Source organism: Glandiceps talaboti, chromosome 8 (genome assembly GCF_964340395.1).
Source record: "Glandiceps talaboti chromosome 8, keGlaTala1.1, whole genome shotgun sequence".
Taxonomy (NCBI): Eukaryota; Metazoa; Hemichordata; class Enteropneusta; family Spengelidae; genus Glandiceps; species Glandiceps talaboti.
In genome coordinates, this window is record NC_135556.1 from 11324319 (window position 1) to 11352219 (window position 27901).

The window sequence follows — 27901 nt, forward strand, 5'->3', positions numbered from 1 at the left end:
TTACTAAGATTCAATCAAGTTCCTTGTAAATATCCCACTGGGTCTTTTCAACCTGTTGATTGTCTGAAATACTGAAATCGAGATCTCTGAAAAGACACTTTAGAACGTTGCAGCATGGTAAGTTTCTTGGCGATTTGTCTTGTATTCTTGTTTAAGAGGGTGTTCAGGCTAAGGAATAGATTTCTGAGTTTACGGAACTTGTTGTTTTCTACGGTGGATGGGATTGTCTGTCAGTCAATCATGGCGAACTTACGCACTACATATCATTGCACTGCAGTCCTGATAGCTAGCTGACGACTCGACCATACATGTTCTCATGTCAGAGTCCGCATTATTGCACTACCTGGCCAAAGATGCGTGAACAGTTCACTGTTTTAGACCTGATAACAGATTTATTATGTGAATATTGACAAGACAATGCTAAAAAGTAGCGTCGCATACATATGGACGAGGTTGCAATCAAACACCCTTTACGTCACGCTGTAAACATAACTTATGTCAAGTGTTAGTATCCAGGCTGTCTATTATATTAAAACAATGGATATACATTGAAAAAAGATATCATTGACAATGGCTATAGAAACTTTACTTATATCAAAGACGTTACCTGTAATCTGTAAATCGTTAAAAAAAGAACATTCTGCTTTTGCTGTTATTTTTGTTTACTTATTTCCTCTTGTAAGACCATGGATGTATTAGTCACTAATCTACTCACAAATAATATTTTTTATAGACTGGTGATAAGGTTGGTTTGAAAGTCGTCGCAAGATGTCGACCATTCACAGAGGCCGAACAGGCAAAGAGTGCTGTTCGTATTGTGAAAATGAGTGGAGATAAGACAACTTTACAAAATCCACAGGGAGGTGGGACATCAAAGGTAAAATTCACTTTAAAATAAAAACTAAATAATTTAGACAAATTTTACTTTGATAAGTTTTTCATTTTGCAGGCAAATAAAAAAATGTATTTGTAATAACAGACTGCAAAAATATCTATTTTGTTTTAAAACCTGTAATAGAATTTTAATACAATCTTGGCACATTATTGAAATAACAATCATTTAGTTTCTTGGTTTACACTATGACTTCTATTCCACAAGTTGATCTTGGTGTATTTTGATAGTTTAACATGCGGTAAAATGTTACTGAAGGTACCAAGAAATTGGATTCAAAGTTTGTATGTTAGGCTGTACATTGTGTAGTCAACAGTTCTTTTAATACATACTCATGAACTAAAATGTACTTGATTATCTAAAAATGACACATTGGACATAGGTATTTGGTAATTTTTGAGAAGTATATGATAGCCACAGCCTATGACAGCCTAGTTAATTTTTATTGAGGATGATAGTATATTGTATGGCTTGACTGTGAGTATGTATACTGTATAGTGTACATGTATTAAAGTATGTAGATACATGTAGTTTGTAGTGTGGTCATTTTATTTTAAAAAAGTATAATTTATTTTCTGAATTGTGGTGTCCCTTTTGATATACATGTGTGTGTGTATGTGTGTGTGTGTGTGTGTGTCTGTGTGTGCGTGCGTGTGTGTGTGTCTATGTCTGTGTGTGTGTGTGTGTGTGTGAGTGTGTGTGTGTGTGTGTGTGTGTGTGTGTGTGTACATTGTTGTTTTGTAGGTACATGTATGTGCTCTCATGGCAGGTGGTGAGGACCCTTTGAATCATTTCCTCAAATCTTCTATTTTCACAGGAAAATACATTTGCATATAATGCAAGTTACTTCTGGGATGTCAGAATGGTAAGTATACTATAAAAGTGTACATTGTAGATTGAAATGAACTTTTATATGCATAGTCAAAAATGTTTTACTTTAAAAAATTCAAATGCAATCAGTGTGTCTTCTAATGAAAGACTACATTTTCTAGCATGGATCAAAATGGCAGAAACTTGGTTTTGAGTTGCCACATAGGAAGGGATAGGAGAACATCAAATTTTGGTCTGTGACAAATTGTCGTGCGTCAGTGAAACATCAAAATTGCCTTGTAGGGCACACTGATGATATTCCGTTAGTGTTAGAGTTTGAATTTAGTCAAATTGAGAACAAATCAGCCATGGATTTGTTGTGAAGGTGGGCACACAACACGTAGAATAGAGTGACTCTCACTCATATCATGAAACAGTTAAGCCACTCATTTGTACTCTCGATATATTTTTATACATCTCTAATACATTTGTACAAAGTCACTCATTCTTGTGTCTTTTTTATCTTCCATGTCAAAAAAAAAGAATCAAATTTATCGGGAACAATGTGAGCCATTACTGTTGAAAGCTCTAGAGGGTTACAATGTGACCATTATGGGGTTCGGACAGACTGGAAGCGGCAAGTCCTATCTCATTGCAGGCTCTGAGGATGATCCTGGTATAGCACCCATGGTAAGAAAGTTACTCTCAGTCTCTGCTGAAAGTGGAAATGTATAATGTACAGTTTCAAAGTAATTTATCTATGTTCATTTTTTTGGTCAACCTTTCACAATGTCATACTAGCATTTGTCTGTTTCTTTCAGTTTTTAGAGAGTTCCATTCACGACTGCGTTCCAACTTTTAGACAAATGTGTTTATTTGTCCTTTATATCCCCTAGTCTAAATTTAAGTGTTTGAAATGTTCTATGAGCTCTCATTGCACGCACAGTCTTTGCCATCAGTTGTTGGTGTTTTGATTAATTGTGTTTTGAAGTGTCAAATTAACTTCAGAAGCATACTTAATGCAAAATTTGGTCGTTTACAGTAATTTATAATTATGTACTCATTTAGTGTAAAACTTGGGAAGTATTTCTTTATCACATATATCATTTATCTGCTACTCTTTGGACTTTGTTTAAAAGGCTGCACCTTTAGTGACTAGCACTGGAAATTTCTGTTTTTTCAGAATGACATGAAGTCCTCCAAACTTAAAAATATGATGAATGTTTTTTATTGTTTAGATGCCATTATGAATGCATATAATACAATTGCTTTTAATTTTTGGATTTTGGCGTAATACAAGTTCTTACTTTATTATTATTAGTATTATACCATGTACATGTACCTGTATAAAAGTAAACATTCACATCTCTTTGAAACTTACTTGTAAAAATTGTTTTACCATTGTAACATGACAAACTATATAAACAGTTCAAACTTTGGCAATGCTGACAAGACATCAACAAAAATTAGAAATTTTCGTCCAAAGAATTTTTTGAATTCAGTAGAAATTTTCATGTGCAACTATGAACCCAGTCCATAAGCACTATTGCAATTCAAAGGTTGCCTTACTTGGCTCTCGACCAATAAACATCTCATCCATGTACCTTATCAAATTCTAGTGACATAGAGGCAATTGAACCATAGTGTGATAGACAGACCAACTTTGTCTCTTATGCAAATTAAATTTTTCTCAGTCAGATTGAATATACTGACAGGAATCATGCCTCTGTACTAGAATAGAAAATCCTGATACATGTATTTTGAACCTCTTCTTGAAAGTCATAGAAATCTTATATTTTCTTCTGGAAAGTCTTGAAATTTCAAACCACTTTGTATATTCATCTATGTACTTTAATATGACACTATGGTCTGTTACTACAAGACACACGTGATATTCAATAAAATGTCACATATAAATACAGTCCGTTTCATGTCAGTGGTCACTGACTTTGTTTGATACAACAACCACACAGAAACCAATAAGAAACTGGACCTGCTACACTTCAAGAAGATTGAATGAGTACAGTTTCTTGCTACATTTTGTCTAAATGAAATGAACTAACATGCCACCATGTAGACATCAAATGCAGACATCAAAACATTGGCACCGTGTGTCTGTGTCTAGTTGTAGTAGGTTTGAATTTTTTATTTCATTTAGACGAAATGTAGCTAGAAATTGCAATCTTGTTATCTTAAAGTATAGAATGTGCAGTTTCTTATTGGTTTCTGCAAGATTGTATATCAAACAGCCAGTGAACACTAATATGGGCTGTATTTGCCAGAACTGAACTAAGTAGATGATTTCTGATCTTGATTGAATTTCTGTCTTACTTTCAGTTAAATAAAAGCCTATTTAAACATATTGATGACTCTCCAGCCAGCAAACAGTTTCTGATTACAGTTTCTTACTTGGAGGTAAGTTGTACATTCTTCAAACATCTCCTTTCTAAGTTTCTTTGTCTTTCCTTTGGACTATTTCATCATCCTGTTTTTACCCTCTTTTTACCTTGCACTCTTGATAACATATAATGCACCTCGGAAATAAAGTACAAATGTATGCTGATACTTTGTTTAAAAAACCCATAAGAAAATATTGCCAATTTCCTTGAAAACAAGACATTGCACAGTTGCACTCCCCACAAATGTTTTTGATCAAAAACAAGACCAGAAGTAAACTTCCATATGGCAGAGTTTGGCAAGAGTTTAGAACTTCGATTTTGAGTAAAATTCATCCCTGAGGTGCATTCTTCCTTACACTGCACACATCCCTTATATATGTACATACCCTTTGAATTCAATCCTATTTCTCATTTTTTCTCTTCCTTTTTTCTGTTCATCTATTCTTTGTAGTAATTCGCATGTGATAACAAACTTCTATGGTGTGTTCTACACATTGTCTTTGAAATTGGCAGTGTGCATTATTTAAAGGTATGTTTGTTTTTTGCAAGGATCAAAGTATGTGCTTTAAATAGCTAAGGTTAAAATTTCCAATTTGCGTCCGTGATGAAACACATGTTTTGTGTTTTTCACGAGAGTATGTTTGTGTATTGGTAGGGTGAAAAGTTCATTTTGCATGTAATGAAGCAAATATTTGTTTTGTGCCAAGTATAAAAGTATGATGTTTGTCTATTGCTAGGGTCGAAATGTCAAGTGAATCATTAACGAGTGCATTGACAAGCTATGAGGTGATTAGTGTCACATGACATGAGTTATGTGTGACCTCAGTGTAAGGTCATGACCTGGGTCACAGGTAGTTGTCATATTTACTGCCTTTGTACTATAAATCAGTAGGTGTATAGGATTATCAAGCAGAGTGTTTGTGTGGTGTGAGATACGGAATGAAAGACTTCTTTGTTAGCACTGCGGGACGAACCGGTACCCATTTGTTTCATATTCCGCGAAGCGCCGACTGTGCCTGAAAGGTCAACAACGGGGTCAAATTTGACAAGCATCTAATGAATATTCATAAGGCAGTATATTACCGTCTGGTTTACAACGATTTTGTTCGTACTTGCCGCATGAGATATACATGTATGTCGACAGGCCCTATATTATTGTGCCAGTGTATTAATGTTTATGAATCAAGGAGATGCCTAAACTGGATAATTTTCTCGCAGTAGTCCTTTATTTATATCTGCGCTGCATTTTGGATTTTTGGCGCCGTCATTTTTTAGAGACGACCAGCCAACATGTCATAACATTGTATCAATTTCCAGTGAAAAGAATATTGATCGATACGTCCACTGTTGAGTTATAGTGGAAAGTTCGTGTGTATATTATTTACACTCCTTGATATTTTGTCGTGTTAGGACCTTATGTCTTACATATATCAGCCAACATTTGGTAGTTTTGATTTCAGGATGAAGTGCCCTTGTAATTCGTACTTTTTATAACATTTACTGACCTATTTTCGTAATTTCAAGCCTACTTTAAAGATGCGTGTTGGCGTAAATATCGGTAGTTTTGTCAACGGCTAAGAATACTTGACGATAAAATCATACTCAAATGCAGATTACAATAATATAGAGTATTAATTCAAAATTCTAAAACGATACGAATTTAGCCTATGATACTCCGAAAATGGATGCAAAATTTGAAAATCATAAGTCGAAATTTGAAAAAATTGAACCGACGAGAAGTTCGCACCCTGTTGAATTCAGTAAACGCCATCGTGGTCTATGGGAAATTATGCAAAATCATGTCATCGCCCTGGATACTCGTCACCTCATAAAACCCCTCGGTTTAACTTTTTTATTTTTCTGTTACTTCAACCAATATTTGAGATGACATGTCTCACTATGTCGTCCTAAAACTCTATCGTTTTACTTTTTCGAATTTCAATCCCATTCAGGAAAAATGTTAAGTTTTCCGTCTTTCACTCGGCGGCTGCGTATTTAAGTACGCCAGGCATATGAATGTTTACGACTCTATGAAATATTGAAATTATGTAACTATGGTTTTGATAATACCATATGTTATAGTACTGAACATCATGTACATGATACACTAAGTTTGACATTTGTATTCCGGTGTGCAGTGTAGTAAATATGACCGTACTCTTTGACTATGCTAAATTTAATTTACTGAGCCGTGTGCGCGTCTGAGAAGTGATTGTTCAGTGAAGGTGTATACGCGTAAAAGAAACAAAATAGGGAGTGTTCGATCTGCAGTGTAGATTCTGTCCCTTTTATGGCAGGGTCACTCACCCAGAAATCTATGATGTGTCAATATTTGTATCAAATTTACAATTTTTTCCCCCAGATTATGGATGAGCACATGACGGATTTGCTGAATCCACATAATAATGAAATGAAGATTAAACAACACCCACAAATTGGAATGTAAGTTCTGGTGTATATTTTCAAGTTCTGTGATGTTTTTGAGTAGGAATAACTTTGAATACAGTAATATTCTCATATGAGAAACGTCAATATTTACCAACTGTCAAGATCCTTAGACAAGAGTGAGGTGTCAAAGAGTAATGAATGCAATTTGGATTCTTGCGTGTATCATCAATTTTTTTTTCATTTCGTGACACAGATTTGTAGATGGGTTGTCTGAAATGGTCGTGAAAAGTGCTGATGACATTAACAGACTGTATGAGCAGGGAACTAGAGCAAGAAAGATGGGGGCTTCAGATAGCAGAAGTCACAGAGAAAGGTAAGTTTCAACTTTTACGTCTTAAATTGTAATGAAGATAGCTCAGTCAGATTTTGAGAAACATTAATTTAGTTTGACATTTTTGCAAACATTCAAGGAAGATATGGAATGCCACTGCTGAAAATAAATGTGTTTTCTTAAACTTTTAGTTCTGGAGTGTCATTTTTGTGATTTTATATCACATACTTTACATGTGATTGCTTAGAAAGACCAAATTGAAACTATTAGTATTTATTACCTTCAAGTCAAACAGGCATGAACATGTTTGTTCTGCTGTTATGTATGCATGTCTGCTGATACCAATGAGATGGCGATGATGCATGTCCATGGCAAGGACCTCCACTAAACAATGAATGAGGAACAAGTTTCAACACTGTGTTTCTTGGCAAGCACATCATGTAATGTAAGCGATGTAACATCATCAAAAGAGACTCCAGAATCTAAAGTTATGAAAAATGCATTTATTTTCTGAAATGGCCTTCCCATGATCGATGCCATAGCCAGAAACCTTCACAAACCTGTTAGCTCAAGCTAATGGATAATTATTGAATTTGTCCAAGAATTTATCCAAGAATTTGTCATTCTGATGAGGATCATTGACCAGAACAGATCAAAGGCTGTGGTGGTTGTTTACTAAGTTTGAACTGCTTCTCTGTATTAATCTTTGCTATTTACATGTTAGCATGTCGCATAAATTATAGTCACTTAAAGCATAAATCAGACAAAATGGAGTAGTTCAGGTCATAGGGGTCAAATCTCACACTACCAACCCATTATTAGTAAATCAAACTAAAAATACAGTGACACGTACTCATGAAGATGTACAAGAAACGTGTCTCAAACGGGTGAGTTCATGTACAGTTTAGTCATGAAAGTTATGAATTTAACAGACTTAAATTTGTCCTAATGTCAAATTTCTTTTTGTTGCCTAATTTAGAGCACATGGGATATTCAGCATTACTATAGAACAAAAGAATGCAGGTGCTGAGAATGGAGTGAGGTCAAAGGTCATGGTAGCAGATTTAGCAGGTGAGGCTTTAGTATTTCAGATCTGATTTTTCATTCTATGGATAACTTTTTGCAGAGCAAACAAATTCATTACTGTTTGTAGTGGAGAAAATGCGATCATTGATATTTCCAGAGATTGTGTATCCCTAATAAAAGTAAACCTGAAATTTAAAAGGAACATTCACTAAGTCCATGTTTGAAACGGTGTATGATCTCAGTATGCAGTATTTGTCATCAGTATTGCTGTTTGTTTTTTGAAGTCACCAATAAAGCATCCGAATTGCATTGCAATTGAAGTTGTTATACGTCATGTAATACAGTTCAGAACTTTCACTTTGTTGTTCATCTTATTGTTAATGTTGTTTATCCTATTTTGCATTCAGGGTCTGAAGGAGTCGGCAGCAGAGATGCTAGGTGAGTTTGTAGATCTTTTAAGTAGGAAGTTAGCTGTTAGAATGGACTCGGTGAAGAACTAGATGAATGAAGCATACAGCTGTAATGTCAAAAAAAAAATCGCTGATAGCAAAACTTTGTGATCATAACAATTAGCATGGTGGTTTCAGTATCTCAACATAATGCATTTGTACATTGTTGACATCCTTGTCTGCACAGATTGTGTGGTAGTCTAGTTCCTGAAGACTGTGTTATGATTTTACACTACGTTATCTTCACACATTACATCTAGTCAATGCCATTACTCTAGGCATTAAATGTGGTTAAACATAAAAACCGAGCTCCACCTCCAGTCAGCTGGAACTAAAATCACATGGGGACTTGACAATGCCATCAAGTTTATATGAACGCTGTAGTGGGAGAGCACAAAATTCTGTGCGAGAGTAACCATATTGACTAGACGTAATCTGTGAAGATAACATAGTGTAAAATTGGAACGCAGTCGTCAGTATCTAGACTAATTGTGTGGGAAAAGTAGTGTGGTTTTCATCATCTTCCTCATAGCCCAAATAACTTACATTGCAGCAAATTTTTCAAGTTTACAGGGAACTTTCTAATACATGGGGTACATGTTTTGAAATCAAGCTAGAGACTTTTTGTAGTGCAGTAGCTACTAAGGAATTAGCTGAGGTAAACCCCATAAGGGGAATGCCACTCTAGGAAATAGAGGCATTTTCATAAACTATGGGTTCTGGAGTCATTTCATGATTTCCATTGTTCGCCTATTGCATAGACATCTGCTGACTTCCATTAGGCAATATGACCCACAGCAATGATACCCTATAAAGGTGCAAGATCAACTTGATGTTTCTCTGAAATCACAAGTAATTGAATATGATGTAAAATTTTGAAAGGACCCTCCAGAACCCATATTTCATGAAAACGCTTCTATTTCCTGGAGTGGTGTTCACCTTTAAATCTATTGATCTTGGTAATAGTTCACATTAGGTTGTGTCCGTATGGTATACATAACCAAACTACAACATTAGGTATTGATGGAACATTTTCTACACGGTATCATAGTTTATGAAATTGCAGCTATTTTGCTGGAGTGACATTCCCCTTGTCGCATATAACAACAACTCATGTAATTGAAGCACAGCACAAAGACACAGTAAGAGATACACAGCTAGTATTAGGCATGTGACAGGAAAGAACAAACATGAAGTTTTGTCATGTGACTCTTCACAGTTTGTCAGCTGTTGGTCATGTGATCAGTGCACTAGGTGACTCTCACAAGAAAGGTGGACATGTTCCATACAGAGATTCCAAGGTTACAAGACTTCTACAGGTAAGAGCACAACTGAACATTTATTTTTGACTAAAACTATAAGAAATGTTGTGGAAAAACCTTTTTCCATGTTACGGAATTGACATGGAGTACAGACCTAAATGGTAAAATCAAATCAGGGCATCTGCATAACAGAACGTAACACGACAGAATTCCATGCTTCATTGACAGAAGTGAAGAATAGTAGTTTTACTTTAAACTGACCTCTACTGGGATGTTATAAAAATAAAGCATCTTGAATTGGTTATTTATTGATATGACCTGTGAGAAACATATCCTCATTTCTTTAACTTCTCTATTCTCAAATTCCTTACACGTACCAGTGGAAAACAGTCACATATCAGTGCCTGCAGTAACATTGTACTTTGTGCTAGAGGATCAAAATAGAACAAGAAGGTCAACTTATTCTCATGCACGCCTACAGTAATGGATGTGTATTGCATGGAACGGAAGTCATCTGCTCAACCAAGATAGCAAGTGATAGTTAGTCCCTGACCTTTACCTAACTCTGAGTCAAAATTTAACAAAAGAAATCAGTTTCGAATGTAGTCACACATCAGTAAAGTGTTTTAGGGAACTGTGTAAAAAAAAAACTTGTTATTTTTATGACATTGCTAAGTAGTAAAATTCTAGTACAATTCTATTTCAGTTAACAAGAATTCTTCAACATCTTTTTTCTTCAATCCCTGCCCAAATCTTTGTTTATTCTGAAATGCCTCCACAACATAATAGTGGTCAAGAACTCTCTATCTGTATTATTCTAAAGTCCCTTCATATCTCGTTTTTATAGGATGCGTTTGGTGGAAACAGCTATGCCTGTTTCTTTGCTGTGGTATCTGCAGCTGAGAGTAGCTATGCAGCCAGTCTACAAACATTACAGTATGCACAGTATGCAAAGAATATCCAGAATGTAGTCAAGAAGAATGTGGTAAGTCTAATTTTGTGTGTTAGCAGTTCCACTGCCTGAATCTGTGCGACTGGTTGATTGAATTGTACAAAGCCATAAGTAGATGGTCAAAGAAAACTGGTTTCCGTATTACTTTATGGAATGAATTTATCCAAAACATTAGATCAGCTATAAGAGAATTGATTTGTCAGGTTTTATATCTTACCTTGCATCGACTAAGGGTGAATTTAGTTGTTGATTTTTGGCCCTGTATTATAATGTGGAATTTTACTGAAACGATGTTTGAGATTATAGTCTTTCAAACATTGTTATTATTATATCGACATTCAATGGTGGTTTTCTCTCAACATTCGCAGGAATTGAGTTCAAAGATGATACGAGAATTGAGAGAGGAGATAAGTGTATTACGGGATAAATTAGCCAACATTGGACCTGGACAAGATGCCAACAAAGAAGATGTGTTGAAGATGCAGGTTGGTGTACCAACTATTGAAATCAACGTTGATTTTAAAGTTCTAATTAGTATTAGTGTCTGCTAAGACCCATGATGCAATAGTGTTCCACTGAAAAGAATAGAGGTGAAAAGGAGTTTCAATTTGGCATTTCCTGGTAACTGAGTGAAAATTACATGATGTGAAAACATGAAATGACTCCTTTATTTCCTTGAGGGGTTTTCACCTATAAACTAAGATGTGTACAAATTTCTCTCACAATAGGATTTGGTACAGGACTTACAGGTAGCTAAACGTCAAAGTTGGGATGAGAAAGAGAGATTATCTCTACAATATGAAGATGAAAGAAAAGTGAATCTTGCGAGAAGGGTAAGTCTAATAACAGAATGGAAAAGACACTGTATATGCCTTCATCCAGAGAAACAATAGTTTGTGCTTCTTATCTCCAGTATTGCTAACAACTTGCGCAACTACAACTGCATACACTTTGGAAAAGTTGTTGAAATGAAAGGTAATGCTAAATGTAATTGCATGTGATTATATATAAACATTAAATAGTTCCAGTGGTGGGATTTCCTTTGTATATATCAAAATTGTGTTTTTCCAGTAATACATTCTGAAATAATTTCTTTCCATAGGGAATTATGGAATGGGTGATGAGTGACAGTGCTAGAAAGGGAAACAAAGAAATGCAAGAGAAGTTCCTATTGATGCAGAAAGAGAAAGACCAGGTAGGGAAGAAGATGCATATAACTACACATTTCCATTCAATGAGAAAATATGTTTCATTTTTAGCACAAGATGTTTCCATCTGTTGACACTTTTGGTTATATATGTTTGTTTTTTTCATATTTAGGGTTAACTTGTAGTTAATGAAATTAGAAAACAAAAATACCTGTTGAAGAAGTACTAAAATTGTAACCAATGCAAACAACTAAATTTGTGTACACACTATCTGTTGAATAGTTTTGCAAATGTAGGTGCATTCCCTGTGTATTTTATTGAAGCAGAATCCAAAATATATCTTGAATTTATATCAAAATATTACAGAAATAGAGGATTATTAGTTCAAAATTGTTGGGTTGTCTTCAATATCACTTGATTTTTTTTGGGGAAAAGGGTATCAATTTATTCAAGGAAAATCAAATTGTTTTGATATTTCAGGTTTGTATGTGCTATGCATTGTTTATTTGCTTGCCACCACCAGCCATCCATCAATAATTTTAAAGTGCGGACTCTAATTTCTTAAGTAACAGTCATAGAACAAGCAATTTTGCTGTTAAAAATATTGTATTTTATATTTCACTTTAGAAGACCAGTTCAAGATAAATCTGACCAATTGTGTGTTTTATTTTTTATTCCCCATTCCTTGTGGTCCCTCCCTGTCCTGTATGTTATTAAAAAACTTGACTTTCATGACGAGCACATGTAAGCAAATAGTATCTGAAGTGTCTAAAGTGTCTGAAGTGTCTGAAGTTTATTCAAGCCCCTTGATGGAGGGGGATATTGTGATGGGCTCCATCCGTCTGTGGATGCATGCATGTGTCTGTGCTTAAATATGATGAATTGCCTCATATTGATAAAATCATGGACTTATCTCTTTGCAGTTGATGGCAGAGTATAAAGAGAAACGTAAGGTGGTTGATGATATGAAGGAGAACCTGCAGGCACGAATAGCTGACTATTCCAAGTTAGCTGAAAGTGGTAAGTGAAGACTTGTCAAATATTACAGGAGAAATGAAGTGGGAATGGCATTTCAAGTATGCGACATGATGTTTCTTTATATAAACACAGATGCATTTCAACTTCACAGTAAAACAGTGACACTACATGCACACAGCAGAATCCCTTACAACTCACAGTGTCACTATTCTTGCACAGTGTTGTAGAAACAGGCTTCTGTTGAAAAGATTAAACATATTAAAACTTGATGATTTTAATGACTTCAATTGTTTACTTTCCAGCACTGATAATCAACATCAGTACTTGTCTGCTTCTACATCCCAACTGTGCTTGGCACCTGTATAACTGTTTTTGTAGTTGAAATTGTCTTGAGTTACACTATGTAAAAAGCATTGTGTGTCACGAGTTGTCCTGTATAATTACCAAACTATTTCATCGTTGATTCCACAGAGCATTTCGTTTGTAACACATAATTAAATGTCTCAATACTAGTCTTTGCTAAGCTAGTGAAGTGAAAGTATTCCCACAGAGAACACCCCAAGCACTGATGCAAATGTGTAGCCACACTGGCATTCATGCATTACAGGGATCTGTCATATTCTGGCCCTTACGACTGGCCACAGAACAGCTTGCGAACAGCACTCCTAGTGGCCAAATCATGAAATCTTTCATTTCTCAGATAGCTGGAATATGGTGTATTCATATAGATTTGACAATGTTGTATTTTCTGTCATCAGGTAAAGCATCTGAATCTGACACCAAAGCAAGAGTTACTGCTATCCATGATCTGAAAGAAAAACTGAAACGTGAAAGTGACAATGTCAGAGATGTGAAAAGACGGTTGAAAGATTTACAGGATAAACAAAGACGAGAGAAAGAGGTTTGTATTGTTTTCAAACAGATTGTTTACTGCTTCGATTAAAAAAAAGTCATGTTGAATTTATTGGTACAATTTATTGGTACATTTTCAAATCTTATATAAAAAATATTGATGTAAGTATTCTGTTGCTGTCTGTTTCTAAAGGAGGTCAGGTCACAAAATGCTGACTTGCGGAATAATTCCGAGTTACGCAGAATCATTGAGGAAGAAGAGAGAAAGAAAATGGAAAGAGAGAATGCTGCCATGTTGACAGATGAACTAGATAAAATGAAGGCAGATATAGCATATGAAAAGGCTGACCTCCAGGTGAGTAAACACTGTTTTCACCATTCTTTAGCTTTAGCAGCTTTGTGTGAAGATGGTTTGATGCTCATGCATTCGAGTTGCACAATGAATATTCATGAGAGATGTTCTACAGTGAAGGGTTGCAGGGTATAGGCACTTAGGACTCATGAATATTCAGTGTGCAACTTGAATATATATTTCTGGTGACTCCCATAATGCAACAGCGCACAGCAAAGATACCTTATAAAGGCACAAGATCAACTTAATGATTCTCTGAAATCGCAAGTAATTGTAGGTTAGGTAACATCATGAAATGACTCGTATCTTATGAAAATGTCTCTATTTCCTGGAGTGGCACTCACCTTTAAGGTAATAAAACTGACTATTAGTCATGAGGACTGAAAGGTAACAAGCTGTTGGTACTTAGTTGATCCAGTGTCTCTTATGACAGGTATATACAGCTACCCCCCTCTATCCATATCATTGAGTAACGTTATTCACAATCTGATTAAAATTCGATGTAGATGTCGGCTAATCGTGCATTGCTATCTTACCATCGTTATTTAGCTTGAATTGACCTTCGTAGTAGATGTTTACGCTTTTAGCCTGATCGCCTCCTCTAAACATCTACTACGAAGGTCAATTCAAGCTAAATAACGATGGTAAGATAGCAATGCACGATTAGCCGACATCTACATCGGATTTTAATCAGATTGCATTATTCATAAACTTCAAATTTCAATCGATCGTAAGGACTGACAAGTAGCTGTAACTCTGCAAAAGTGTTGGTCCTTACAGGAATCTGTTGGTCTTGGACTGACAAATCAGTGTCAATTTCGGACACTGGTGATGTTTGGTGTACATGGTCTATATTGTATACTATGGTCCATTGATAGAGCATGTGTGATTTCTGTATGTAATGATTGATGTGTGGTTTGTAGTATTGGAAAGTGTGAGATATGTGCACCATCATTTGACAGACTGGGTTGTTTCCTCTTCACTGACTGCTATCGTGATTACTACAGATGCAGTTAGTAAAGAGTAAATATTCCACCTGTATCAAACAACAATGAGAAGGAATGCTGAAGAGACGTGATCATTTGGTTCAAATGAGTCTCAGAGTGGGATTCCTTGATCTCCATATCATTTAAGTCTTGTTCTGGGAACCGTGAGTATTGCATGATGATATGAGTGCAAAGATGTTGTTTGGTTGTTAACTACAATAAGTTCAGCAAGATATGGAGGGGGGTGAGACTAGAAAAGTGTAATAAGCTAATTGGCAACACACTCAACTAATTTGATATGTGGTTTATCTCCAATAGAGAAAGATGAAAGAGGATGGATTTAAATACTCCAATGAAGAAATTCTGAAGCGAGAGACAGAACTAATAGAGCTAAGAGCTGAGAGGACTGTTGTTACAATGCAGTTACAAACTCTGGATCAAGAGAAACAACAGCTAGGTAAAGATCTGGATGAAAGTCACAAACGTCACAAAGAAGAACTGGAAATACAAGAATTGCAGAATTTTCAGGTGGGTTTTATAGTGCTGGTGTAGATTTAGCTGATTGTCAGTCCTAGTGTATTGGTTAGCAATAGAATAGCAATGTGTCTTATTAGACCAAGACTCAGGTGGGGGGTGGGGGTGGGGGGGTTGAGTACTTTTGTAACAATCAAAGTTTTTAAAATCTTCAAACTTTACCAGATGAAAACTTGTTCTTCCCAGGTCCTTTTAAAATGTTATGCTGAAATCAATTTCATTTGAGATTTTTCTGTGACTTAAGAAAATGAACAAGGACAATTAGAGAACTATTTTGATCACAAGAAGTTCTTCTGTAATTGTGTTTCAATTCATGGTAGGAGGCTATGTTGGAGTCGTGATGGTTCAATGGTTATAAGTGGCCAGCTTGGAATCTTCAGATTTCAAACCCTATTGCTGCCACTTATTTCTGAATGGCTAAAGTTCTTGGGCAAAATTTGAACCATGTTTGTGCCTTAAGTCAACCCAGCTGTATGTATAATAGGGGGACCTGGTAGGATAAAGGTTGCAGAGTGAATACTTTACTCTTGTGCGTTTTGTAAATTGTAATGGATTGTATGCTCCCCAAGACTAGGGAGTTATGAAGCATGAAAGGCTGTTGTGTCACTACAGATCCGTGCCAGGGGTAATATTTGTAAAGCATTTTGAGCACAGAGTAGGAAACCACTATATTATAAAACCAATATTATTATTATTGTGACATCATTGAACATCTGTAGTAATTTACATCCCTGGATAAGAGTTCTCGTATAATTATATATATGAAATTCGTATAGGATATGTACTGTGTACTGAACAAACATGGTTAATGAACACTACAATTCTCACCAGTCTTCTTCTCTCATAAGCGTAGACGATAAGAACACGGCATTACACTTCAACTACCTGTGTAAGGTGTGATTTTAAGTTTGAATCCTTCACTTCTCTTTCCTCAATTTCATGTACATTTAATTATCACCTGTAGACTTTCCGAAATTATCGACAAGTGTTTGAAGAACAGAAAGCAGCTTTAGAGCAGAGATATAGAAGTTTACTGGAAGAGTCCATCCAAGATGCTGCCTTTCTATCGACAAGGAACTCCGAGCTAATGCAAGAAAACCAGGCTTTAAAACAAGGTGGGTATTATCCAAGTCCTTGCACTGATTGATGTAGCCATGTCTATTTGCAGTATGTTTAAATGGTTTATTTCATTTAGACAAAATGTAACAAGAAATTGCAATCTTTCTATCTTAAAGTGTAGAATGTACAGTTTCTTATTGGTTTCTGTGTGGTTGTATCAAACAGAGCCAGTGAATGCTAACATACACAAAATATTGGCAAAAAAGCATATTTTGGCATAATAGCTACAGGTAGAAAGTGCTTTGTAGGCTATAATGATACGACATTAATATGGTTAATTTCTTTCTTTCTTGTCAGAGTTTATTGTCTTTAGATCAGAATTCAGAATTGTACATTGAGGCTGAATTTCTGTGTCTGAAGGCATTGGTGAGGTGTTCTATATATATATCTTTTCTTCAACTATGTCTATTTTGTCAGGTGTACAGTATTTTGCTTCGTCGTGTTTTTGAAGAAGGGTTATCGCAGTATCCGTTCAAAACAAGCAATATCATGTTTTGACTAGCCATTAAGGCGTTGTTTTACTATTCATGCAGCACTAGACACTAATTTGTTTTTACTGTCTATGATTCATTCACAGAAATTGCTGAAATGAAAGACCAATTGTCTTTATCTGGAAAGCCCAGCAGACCCTCCTCTGCTTCACCAGCAAGGGCATAACATGCTGAATCATCGAAGTCTAGCCATGGTAATGAAGTGAAAACAATTCAAGGTTTTAATTCCAGTGAACCTCTCTTTGTGTGCTAGCTCTTTTGTAAATGGTACATTGACACATCTGATATACCATGGCAGGTGACCAGGGTAGAAATTCTTCAAACTTTGTCTTTCTTTTGTAGCAGGTACTACAATCCGTCCCTATTCTAAAAGTCTTTTCAGGCAGTTGCAAAAAATGTCATTTTACAGTCCGTCCCTACAAATGCTATTGTTCAAATCACATATTTAAAACTAGATTCATTAGCTCACGGATGATGATAGTGGTATGATATATATATATAAACATTGTAAATAGATATTTACCATTGGGTGAGCATTACACATACTGTAAATAAGTCTGTACGGATGATAGCATTGTTACGTTTTTTGTATCATCTGTAAATTTCCAAAACTTTCCACTGCAGGAAGTAAAGGTATTTCACCTTTAGTGATTTTTGGTAATCACATATGATATGAAATCATAGAATAACTCTTCAGAACCAAACTTTTATGAAAATACCTTTATTTCCATAGGTGTTCTTCTCCTTTAACTTATTAATAAATAAAATTCCTTAATTTCAGAATCCAATATGGCCGCTGAATAGTGCGTAAATTTTTAGGGAAAATGAAAGATTTTAGATTTCTTTGAAAACAAGAATGATGACTACTGAAATTTCTTTTATTATTTCAAAAGGACAAAGAACAGGCTTTGATATGGAAAAAAATTAACAGATTTGAACATGTCAACTTTGATTTTCAGAGAAATTCACCTTTATGGTGCGTTTTACCTTACATTTCCTTTTTGATGGTATACTGTTATTAGTCTATTAAGCAACAGACAATACGCCATATTCCGGTTACTGAAGTTCTGGCCATTTCTCAGGTAATCACCACAAGAGGGCGCACCAGATTTGGCTAGGTCAGGGCTGAAATTTGTGTCGTGGCCACTGGTAGCATGAAGTAGTGAATGAAATGCATGTGTGTGGAAGAACACTGAAGTACTAGTAGTTAGGCATGTTTTAACGTGGTAGTCGCTACTAAAATAGTATTGTGGGAACAACATAGAGAATGTGTGGTAACTTAGTGTCTGGTGTCTGCATGAATAGTAGAGTATTAATACTCGACTACATGGCCCTCACTTCCTGCCCCCAAATGGCTTGTGAACAGCACTCCTTGTGGCCAAACCATGAAATATTTTATCTTTCCTATAACCGGAATATGCCGCATTGAGATAAACCTAAATAATCCAGAAAGGCTATTTGAATTCTTCATCTTGACTTTACATACTAGAGAAGTAAATACATAGTAAAGTGAAATAATAGTAACAATTTAAATGAAATAACAGCTTTCAGTATAATAAAGTTGGCTATGGCAATCAATCAATGTTAAGAAAACATGAAAAGTAATCACTTGAAATGTCATAAATGATCAAACTGTATTCATTATGTTGAAGTAAATGATCAGTATAATGCCATACATTTGCTCAAATTGTTAGGACTCACTATTAACAATCTTGAAGTTTGTGTTGCAAGCAACATCTTTCTTGAGATGTCTTGGAAATGAACTTGAGTTCCCAGTGTGCTTTCAGTATAAATCAATAATGTTGCTGTGACAAACTTACTTCAAAATGCATCTTTAGCAGAAGATGTAATCTATTTTAGGGAGCTTTCATTGATGGGGATGAGGGTGGGGGTTCAGCCCGGTTGGTTGTTGGGATGTTGCTGCAGTGGTTGGATGCAGACATCACAAAGTAATGCAAACTTTATAGATAGTATAATGTGTTCAAGCAAAATGTGACCCTCCCTTAACTCCCCCATACGACCCTCCTCCAAGAAGTGATTTGTAAAATCTAATCCCCCCCCACACCTGTAATTACTGAAGGCTCCCTTATTGACAATCCTCCAAACTGATAGTTAAAATCAGTTTTAAGAGAAGCATCCTTGTTTTATGAGATACTAGTAGACACCATTCACCATATTCAGTAAAAAATTTATAACACGTGTACATATAAAAATTATGACTTCAGATAAGAATTTTACAGTATTTTAAATGAACAGCAATGTACTTCAGAAGTTTTGTTCTAGGTTTTGGCATGAAATAAGTATTCAAGAATAATGTTCCATTGTGTCATCTTCATAACAGGGTCTGTAGTTCAGAAGTTCATTCTTTTGATTTCTACCGTTTTCTGTAAAACATACTTCATGTATTTTACATTTAAATGTATTTGTATAAAGTTATGTATTTTAGTATTTATTCATTTCTCTCGTCGTTAGGGTCTTTGCTTGAAAGACATTCTTTTATAAATCAGTAGTTACACGTGTGAAGGATGTACTTATGGAACTTTTGTTATGCCATAAAAATTACTGGTATAAAGGGTAAAAATATAAAAAAATGTTTGTTTCTGATGACTTCAGGAAATAGGATAGATAACATTTTATTTTATTTTTACTTTTTTTTTATTACTTCGATGCAAAGATAAGATGCTCATTGGTCAATACTTCTGTAACAGTTGATGAGGTGTAAAAGAAGTAAATGAAGACAATTATGTGATTCAGAATACACAATATGCAGACTGTGCTGTTATAGGCTGAAATGACATTGTTTCTCTGATTTAAAAAAGTAACCAAAGATACTTCGGCAATAACATCTACAGGGAAATAGTATATTGTCATCATTTTACCTTTTGCATACAAAAAATGTTTGGGTCTACAGCTGAAACTAGGGTCAGTCGGGTTATCAGAAATACACTATTGTTTATTTTGCCTATTGACGATAATATTTGTTACAATTTGATGTAATTTTTGTATATAAACATAGCCTATCTGTTATTATGAAATGATTTCAAAGAAATTGATTTATTTCTTTTTCACTTTTATGTAAGAGGAAATACTTTTGAATGCAATACTGTTCCAGACAAACCATAATTTTCAAATACATTTACATATTAAAATATACATACTGATTGAAATTTTTTTATCTGTGTTATTTTATTACAATTTCATTCAAAATCCAAATATAACACTTCTTGTAACGAAATAATAGGATCAGCCTAAGAGAAGTTATTATTCAGATTTTTCCTTCCCTACATTTCTACAACAAACTTGACAACATAGTCCTAACAGTTTCTGTAAAACATAGACTATCAAGCCAACGGCAAGTAATAAAACTAACATAACATCTAAAAGAAAATACTGGAATGTATTCAGTTGAAATGAAGCAGGACGAAGATGTTGACCACCATGTTTAATAACATGTTCAATCCAGAAGGCTGTCGTCTCTGAGGGCGTCATTGGTGAATCTCTGTGAATTGCAGATAGTCTCATAGCATTCTCTTTGTAGCTGTAAGATACGAAACGGTCAAATGGGAATCTCTTTTATTTTGGTTGTGGGATTCAGGTATAAATCCCTAAACGTTGTAACAAATGTAATATCACATAAACGTACAACATGCATCATGTAAGTTTTCAAAGCAAGCAAACAAACAAACAGCCAAACAAACAAACAAACAAACAAACAAACAAAATACAACACACAAAAAACAACCAACCAACAAAGGAACACACAAACTTAAACACGACTTACTTCAAATCAGACTTTCCAATCGAACTAATTTTTTGACTCCAGACATTGATCTCACATTATGCAAATTTATTTACTAAAATCATTCTTTTTCAAAAGTGATTATCATATTTACGCCAACACTGTTTTGAATTTGGAAAAGGACTATAGTTTTCATAGGTAAGAGTATAGTACTTTTGACCTTCGCACCCACCAGGTAAATTACGTAACTATATATAGACGATGTAGGTTCACTATCATATCTCCACTTGTACTTGTGCCCTTCAATTCAATCGAAGTAGGGCATAATAATATGACCAATGTGTGGAATTTACTAAATTACGAATATGCCATAGGCAACATATATAATTAAACATTTAAAACTTCAAAAAAAGCAAAAACATACATATTACCTTTTGTCCTGTATCACTGTTGTAATTGCATTATAAATCTTGTCCTGCGTTAGTGTTCTGACATCTACTGTAAGACACATCCCCTTATCAACTAGTCGTGCAAAGTTATCATACTGATCACCATGTAGTGGAACTCCTACCATCGGTACGCCATGATAAATGGCTTCATATACACCATTAATGCCACCGTGGCCTACGAAGGCTTTCGTTTTTGGGTGTCCTGTAGGGTTAGAAAGTTAATTCCGAGAGAGATATTTCATCAAAATCACGATATCAATCTTATTACATTTGCCATTCTGCAGAAAGGCAATAAAAGACTGAGGTAAGAGATCATAAACTTTTATGAAAATGTACATGGCGATCAGTGGCGAGTAGTTATTGGAATCCCTTTGAAGGGGTATCATGGACATTTGAGACATTTCCCTTTCAAATATATGATGGTAAAAGTATGTTTGTTGAAAACAAAACAATGTTTCAATCCTACCTAAGAGATCATTTTGAGGCAACCACTTCGCAAGCTTGGTATTTGATCCAACTCCAGGTGGGGAAGGACCATCATATCGCATAATGACTTTCTGGGGAAGTCTAGCAAATGCTCTCACAAACATTTCAGCCTTGTCCATGTTAGATGCCAGGTTTATCAACGATCCCAATGAAAACACAACAATCCCATTCTCAGCTGATTGGACATATTCATCAAATTCCTATCAAAGTAAGAGATATGTAATCAATTATATAATATTTATGTATATCATGGTAATATCCAAATTCCTGCTAAAAGAAATACATCTAACTGTGATGTCACAATGGTAATATCCATTCACCATGACCACATCTATGACCATTTCTCAAACTTAATATTCACCGATGCAGTATGTAAACAGTGGAATGACACCCTTTTCTACATTCAGTTAGTTGAATGACACCCTCTGCACTGTAAAAACAGTGGAATGACAGCTGCCACTCTATAAAATAAGTGGAATGACAGCATTTCCAATGCTTCGGAACTGGAATGACAGCATTTACAGTGGGTAAACAGTGGAATGACACCCTTTTCTGCATTCAGTTAGTTGAATGACACCCTCTGCACTGTAAAACCAGTGGAATGACAGCAGCCACGCTATAAGATAAGTGGAATGACAGCATTTTTAATGCTTTGAAACTGGAATGACAGTATTTCCAGTATGTAAACAGTGGAATGACACCCTTTTCTGCACTCATTTAGTTGAATGACACCCTCTGCACTATAAAACAAATGGAATGACAATCGCCACTCTATAAAATAAGTGGAATGACAGCATTTGCAATGCTTTGGAACTGGAATGACAGCATTTCCAGTATGTACAGAGTTGAATGACACCCTTTTCTACATTCAGTTAGTTGAATGACACCCTCTGCACTGTAAAACCAGTAAAATCATGTTCAACTAACTGGATGTATAGAAAAGGGTGTGTCATTCCACTCTTTACATACTGGAAATGCTGTCAATGGTTTTTCGCCATTCGGGTTGTCATTCGTTTTTATAGGGTCACCCAAGCACACCATGTGGTGCAAACTGGACAATGATCGTGCGTGTCACGTATAAGGCATCAGATGTAATACATGTAGCTAACAAAATGTTCTTGTTTATTTATTTTTTTATTTATTTAATTTATTTAAAACACTGCATCCATAAATGGGTTTTCATGCAGATGTTAAAAAAAATATATAAAAATGTACAAAAAGCAGAACACATACAATGAAAACAGTAAGGTGGAAAATGAAATCTACAATGACACATAAAAAACACAAAGCTACTTGATTCTATTGTTTGCAACAATGGATGCCCTATATGCAAAAGATCTATTATGCACATTTGGGATATTGGGTAATTGCTTCTAGTATTGTGCGAATGAATTGAAGAGTTTGTAGTCAATAGATCTGAAATATAGGATGGAACTTTGTTTCTGAGACATTTGTTAACAAGTTTGTTGAAATGTTTATCGTGCCTTTCTTGAATTGTTGGCCAGTCTAACGAGATTCTAGCAGCAGTAACGTGATCAGATTTTTTCAGACCACATTGAATGAGGACTGATTGATAATGCGTTGCAAGCTGTCTTTAAGTGTAAGGTTACAGTTTGAGTAGATGCTATCACAGTAATCTAAGAGTGAGAAAACAGTGGCAGAGATTACATGTTTTCCAATGTTGTCGGGTATACATCGTCTGGCCCGGGCCAGTCTGATGAGGCGGTATCCGCAGGCCCGACTGCAGTCTTTTTTGTAATAAGTATTGGAAATTGTCAGAAACCTGAGGATTTTATGACTGAATATGTTTCGATCAAGACTTACCATACTTTCAGTTAAAGTTTCTGATGGCCGGGAAGCAAGACATTTTTGAAACATTTAGTGCGATATTTGACACTGACAGTGATAAGCGACGTTGATGACGGGTACAGTGATATAATCCATAAACAAATCTAACGTTGGCAAATCTTTTATTTCTGTAATGATCCTCAAATCTCAAGGACAACTGTCTATGTTGTACACATAGATCATACATCACTGCCTAGTCTAGTTCCTATACCTGTCGACTGTTCTCAACAATCTCTAGCTCTGTGCATGTTGTGGAGATGAACGTAACGCGAACTAACTAGACTACAAGTACAATCATGGCGGCATCAGAAAATATTTGTTTCATTCGAATTTGAGAGTTGAGAAATCGTATTAAATTCTTTCGAGATTTCTCAAAAATCGTTTCCATATGTTTTGGCACTATCCGGCAATAACCCTCGTCATGTAAATGACAACGACTGACATCGTAGAAAAAAATACGGAGACAGAGCGGAGACCAAACTAGAGTCGGTACTCACCCCACCACGACGTATGTATTTTTGCGTTTGTTTTGAAATAGCTGGGGTGGTACTCGTACACATCGGGATAACTCGGAGAAGCACATGTTTGTGATTTTATTGACTGTTTTCTGAGATGAGACATTGGGTTTGGAAATACAAGTTTAATCAATCATAAAACAGCCATGACATTTCTACCAAACTCGAGATCGCACGTTGCTATCTAGTGTACAGTAAGTATGGAAGTGTAAAGCTTAGTCCGCTCTGGTCCGTGCGATACTTGTGAAGTTAATTTTGAAGTTTTCCCGATTATGTTGTCCAAACACGAGACCTACATGTAATCTGTAATCTGTAAAAATGTCATCTATCTAACGATTTTGATGTTTTCAAATTTACGTAACGATCGACCAAATGCCGACGCTGTACGTGTGCAAATGTAATCTAGTACATTGTACAAATGATACAAGTAAGTTAGTTCGTACCCAAGAATATCAGTTTACAATTTCAATTATACAAATTGTCACTGTGTAATAACAGTGTTTGGATGGTGTTGGAACAGGTCCCTCAAAATATAATTTTCTCGGGCTATTATGTTTATATATATATCTTTATAGAAATACGTGTTTCACCAAGACTGGGTGTCTGGCCGTACGTACGCACCGGAAAAAAACGTAGCAGAAACACTGTCACTTGGAAAAAATATAACAAGGGACTCTTTTGGATTAGGCAAGAACTACATGTAACCAATATGTGTGAACAGCCACTAACATGTTGATAAACTACCTGGGTTGGATTTACCAAATGCTCCTCCCAGATAAACAAACCTACTTCCGTAGCGTGGGCACATAGCCTGGTTGCACCTTGGGCTTTAACTGATCGTCTTGAAACCAGTCCAAATGTCTGAATATTCTTGATTGAAATATCAGAAAGAGCTCAGTTGATACGTAATATTTGAAACTACTGTTTTATTTTTGTATTATTACAGAATTTCCTGGAATTTCTAACAACATGTTGCTTGTTAGTAAAATCGCTTCAGATGTGATGACACCTAACCATGAATTTGGTTGGCATAGTTCAATTTCATTAGATGTACTAGCTTTGACATGAATAAGTAGATAAGACCTTACATAGCCAAACTTTCTTCGACATCGTGAGCACTCTAAAAAACACCCCTTGCAATGAAGTGTTCCTTCGATTTTATAGTGACTAAACACTAAACACGCAAGAATCTAAACGGGGACAAGAAACATGCATGTTGAATATTTTGATCAAGCTATTCAGTAAACAACACACTTACAAACATTGAGCTGAAGACATTAGAAATTTATTTACCTTATCGAGAGGAGAGGCCGGTTTTGCTAGAAGCCCACCAATGTACTTACTGCTTGGCATCAAAGGACGTGGGAATTCAAAGGTAAAATCAAAACCAAACAGAGCCACTTCAGAAGTTCCCATCAGTTCGTGTAACGTTGCATCCGGTCTGATATTATGTTTGACTTTCAAAGTTTCATATGGCGCCAAAAGCAAGAAATTGGAAACTAAGTAAGACATAACGTAGTGTCCAAAGTTTTTAAGCCTTTGGAAAATGTTCATCTGGTCTGGTAGACCTGAATACATAGCTGGAACATAGGATGGGTAGGATGGAATATGATGGAGTGAACTATCTATCATTGGGAAAATCCGTTGTGTTGAAACGGAAACAAATGGCAGGCCTAGCATTTGTACAATCAGAATATGACATGGGTTGACATAGTTGGCCAATACAATGTCATATTGTGATGACCGCAAGAGCTCGAAAAGGCCATCGTCCTGTAGAAGCATATCACAATCACGAGACAAGCCTTTGATGATGTTCACTGTATCCCAGATGGTACCCGTGCCATTTAATGAACCTTCCATTTGTATCATAGCCATTTCCTTAACACATTCGTCAGTAAAGGTGCCCTGGTATTTCACAAATGAAAACTTCGATTGGTCAGCTTTGATTTGCTTCGCTTGCATTACATTGATTCCTTGATTGATCAGCATGGTAGCGTTGTGTCCTCTATCAACCATGGTTCGCCCTACCTTTGACATAAACATGTAGTGGCTCCCTAGTGGATAACCTGGGAGAATCAGAAGTTTACTGCATGACGATGTATGTACCAATGACATAAATAATACGAGATATCCGAAATCTAAAACGAGTGCCATTTTCGTATTTAAGAGCCCACCTGGTGGTCACACCCAGAGGAGGATGAAAGGGGTGCAGAGCATGATGGGTAAGAATAACTGTGAAAGCTCATTACGCAGTGATATGATGAGCCTCCATTGTGTACACTTCGATCGTGCAGGTACGTTTACAATGGCTGGCTGCTCATTGCTCACCAGCCGTAGTTTCGGGCATCAACTCGCCGTAACTTTCACAATAATTCATCATATTGGATACTATAAAAGCGAAAATCTCGACTGATATTTCTCCCTCCGTGCTAGAAGAATAGATTTTGGAATTATTGATAGGAATAATGTGATTTTTCGGCGATTTCGTGAAGAATACTTGACCCCGCTGAGGTCTTAAATTTCGGCCCTGTTTTTCGCCCTTTTGTTGTTTCGCCCAAAATTTACAAATTTTGCAAAATAGATGGATTCTTGTTATGTGTACTTTTAAATGGCTATAGTTAGAAATAGACAAGGTCTACTCAAGATTTTCGGTAGAAAGTGGGTGATCCAGCCAGACATACAAGATTCTAAATGGTCTGGATTCCTGCAATGTCTCATTTCAAACGTCATCAACGTCTACACGAGGACATAACTTAAAGCTTGCAAAGCCATCCGTTAGACTAAATACAAGGAAATATTTTTTCACTCCCAGGATCATAGACAAATGGAACAGTCTACCATCACATGTGGTGAATGCAACATCAGTCAACGTTTTCAAAAATCTGTACGATGCTCTGCCTTAGTATTATATGGTGTCCAATCCATGACAAAATTACTTGATAAGAGTGAAAAGGACAAAATTTTAAAGGTGATCCCAAATGCTCACATTCACTATTGCAATTTTGCTAGACGACATGTTTGTGAAACGTATTCTGGTTTTAAAACTTTAAAAAAAGCGTCTGCAAACATCTTAAAATGACCTTTTTTCAGTCAGTTCCCTTCGGATTTACTTCGAGAGTTTTCGGGATTTTGTGACGTCATAGAGGGACATCGTTAGCATGCAGGCTACGACGAGCGTAGTCAACAGGTGAATAAAACTCAACAGCATTGTGAAAAAATACATCGCAGGTGGTTGTAATAGACATCAGTAAACAAAAACTACAGTCTACATGTCTTATTAACCAACATTTACTGATATTTACTCACACTTTCTGACTTATTATCAGTGTCTGTGGTATAAATGCTAAAATATTATGTCCCCATATTATGGCAAAATAAATCAAATGGCTAGACTAGATATACATAAACACTTGTAATGTCGGGTGTTTCACATTCAATGACGGCATATTTTAGCCTACTATACTGGTACTCATGTCGCCTTTTGAAGGACGCATTTAAAAACAAAGTAAACATATTTCATCTCGAATAAATATACTAGGTATTAGAATACCCATGGGAAACTTCAAGAAGGTGTATCAGGACATGCAGTGCCACAATATATTTGTTGGTCCCATAATACACTAATGGATTCGATTTGCTCCAAGCATATGGAATTACGCTCCGAGTCACTGCATGTAGCTTTAGGTATAGGTGGGTATAAGAGGTATAGAGTAGAGTGAATCATAGGTTTCTGTCAACTTTTTATATTTTCATCATCTTCTCCGAAAGTGACTGTCAGAATTCTTCGATATTTGGTGTGCATGTTCCCTGAGGGGAGGCTATTCAGATTTGTCCATGCCAAGTTGATCTGTGCCATTTTCAATTTTTTATGATTTTTTTTCAAAAAAATGATATT

The 27901-nt window shown here is 35.8% G+C and overlaps 2 protein-coding genes across 2 annotated transcripts; one reads left to right on the top strand and one right to left on the bottom strand.

Annotated features, from left to right (window-relative positions):
* The first annotated feature begins 14 nt into the window (after positions 1–14).
* LOC144438828 (kinesin-like protein KIF1B) lies at positions 15–20118 on the top strand. The gene is made up of 20 exons (XM_078128007.1): positions 15–117; positions 734–877; positions 1710–1757; positions 2246–2392; positions 4040–4117; positions 6464–6543; positions 6743–6862; positions 7800–7891; positions 8254–8284; positions 9515–9614; positions 10405–10542; positions 10878–10994; positions 11238–11342; positions 11612–11704; positions 12581–12677; positions 13394–13536; positions 13681–13842; positions 15144–15353; positions 16324–16474; positions 17056–20118. The coding sequence occupies exons 1-20, from the start codon at positions 115–117 to the stop codon at positions 17133–17135; spliced, it is 2139 nt and encodes a 712-aa protein (XP_077984133.1). The 5' UTR covers positions 15–114; the 3' UTR covers positions 17136–20118.
* Positions 20119–20230: 112 nt separating this feature from the next.
* Positions 20231–26160, bottom strand: LOC144439186 (2-hydroxyacylsphingosine 1-beta-galactosyltransferase-like). The gene is made up of 4 exons (XM_078128457.1): positions 25300–26160; positions 21624–21843; positions 21140–21359; positions 20231–20507 (listed from the first exon to the last, which is right to left on the bottom strand). The coding sequence occupies exons 1-4, from the start codon at positions 26158–26160 to the stop codon at positions 20231–20233; spliced, it is 1578 nt and encodes a 525-aa protein (XP_077984583.1).
* Between the last annotated feature and the right edge of the window lie 1741 nt (positions 26161–27901).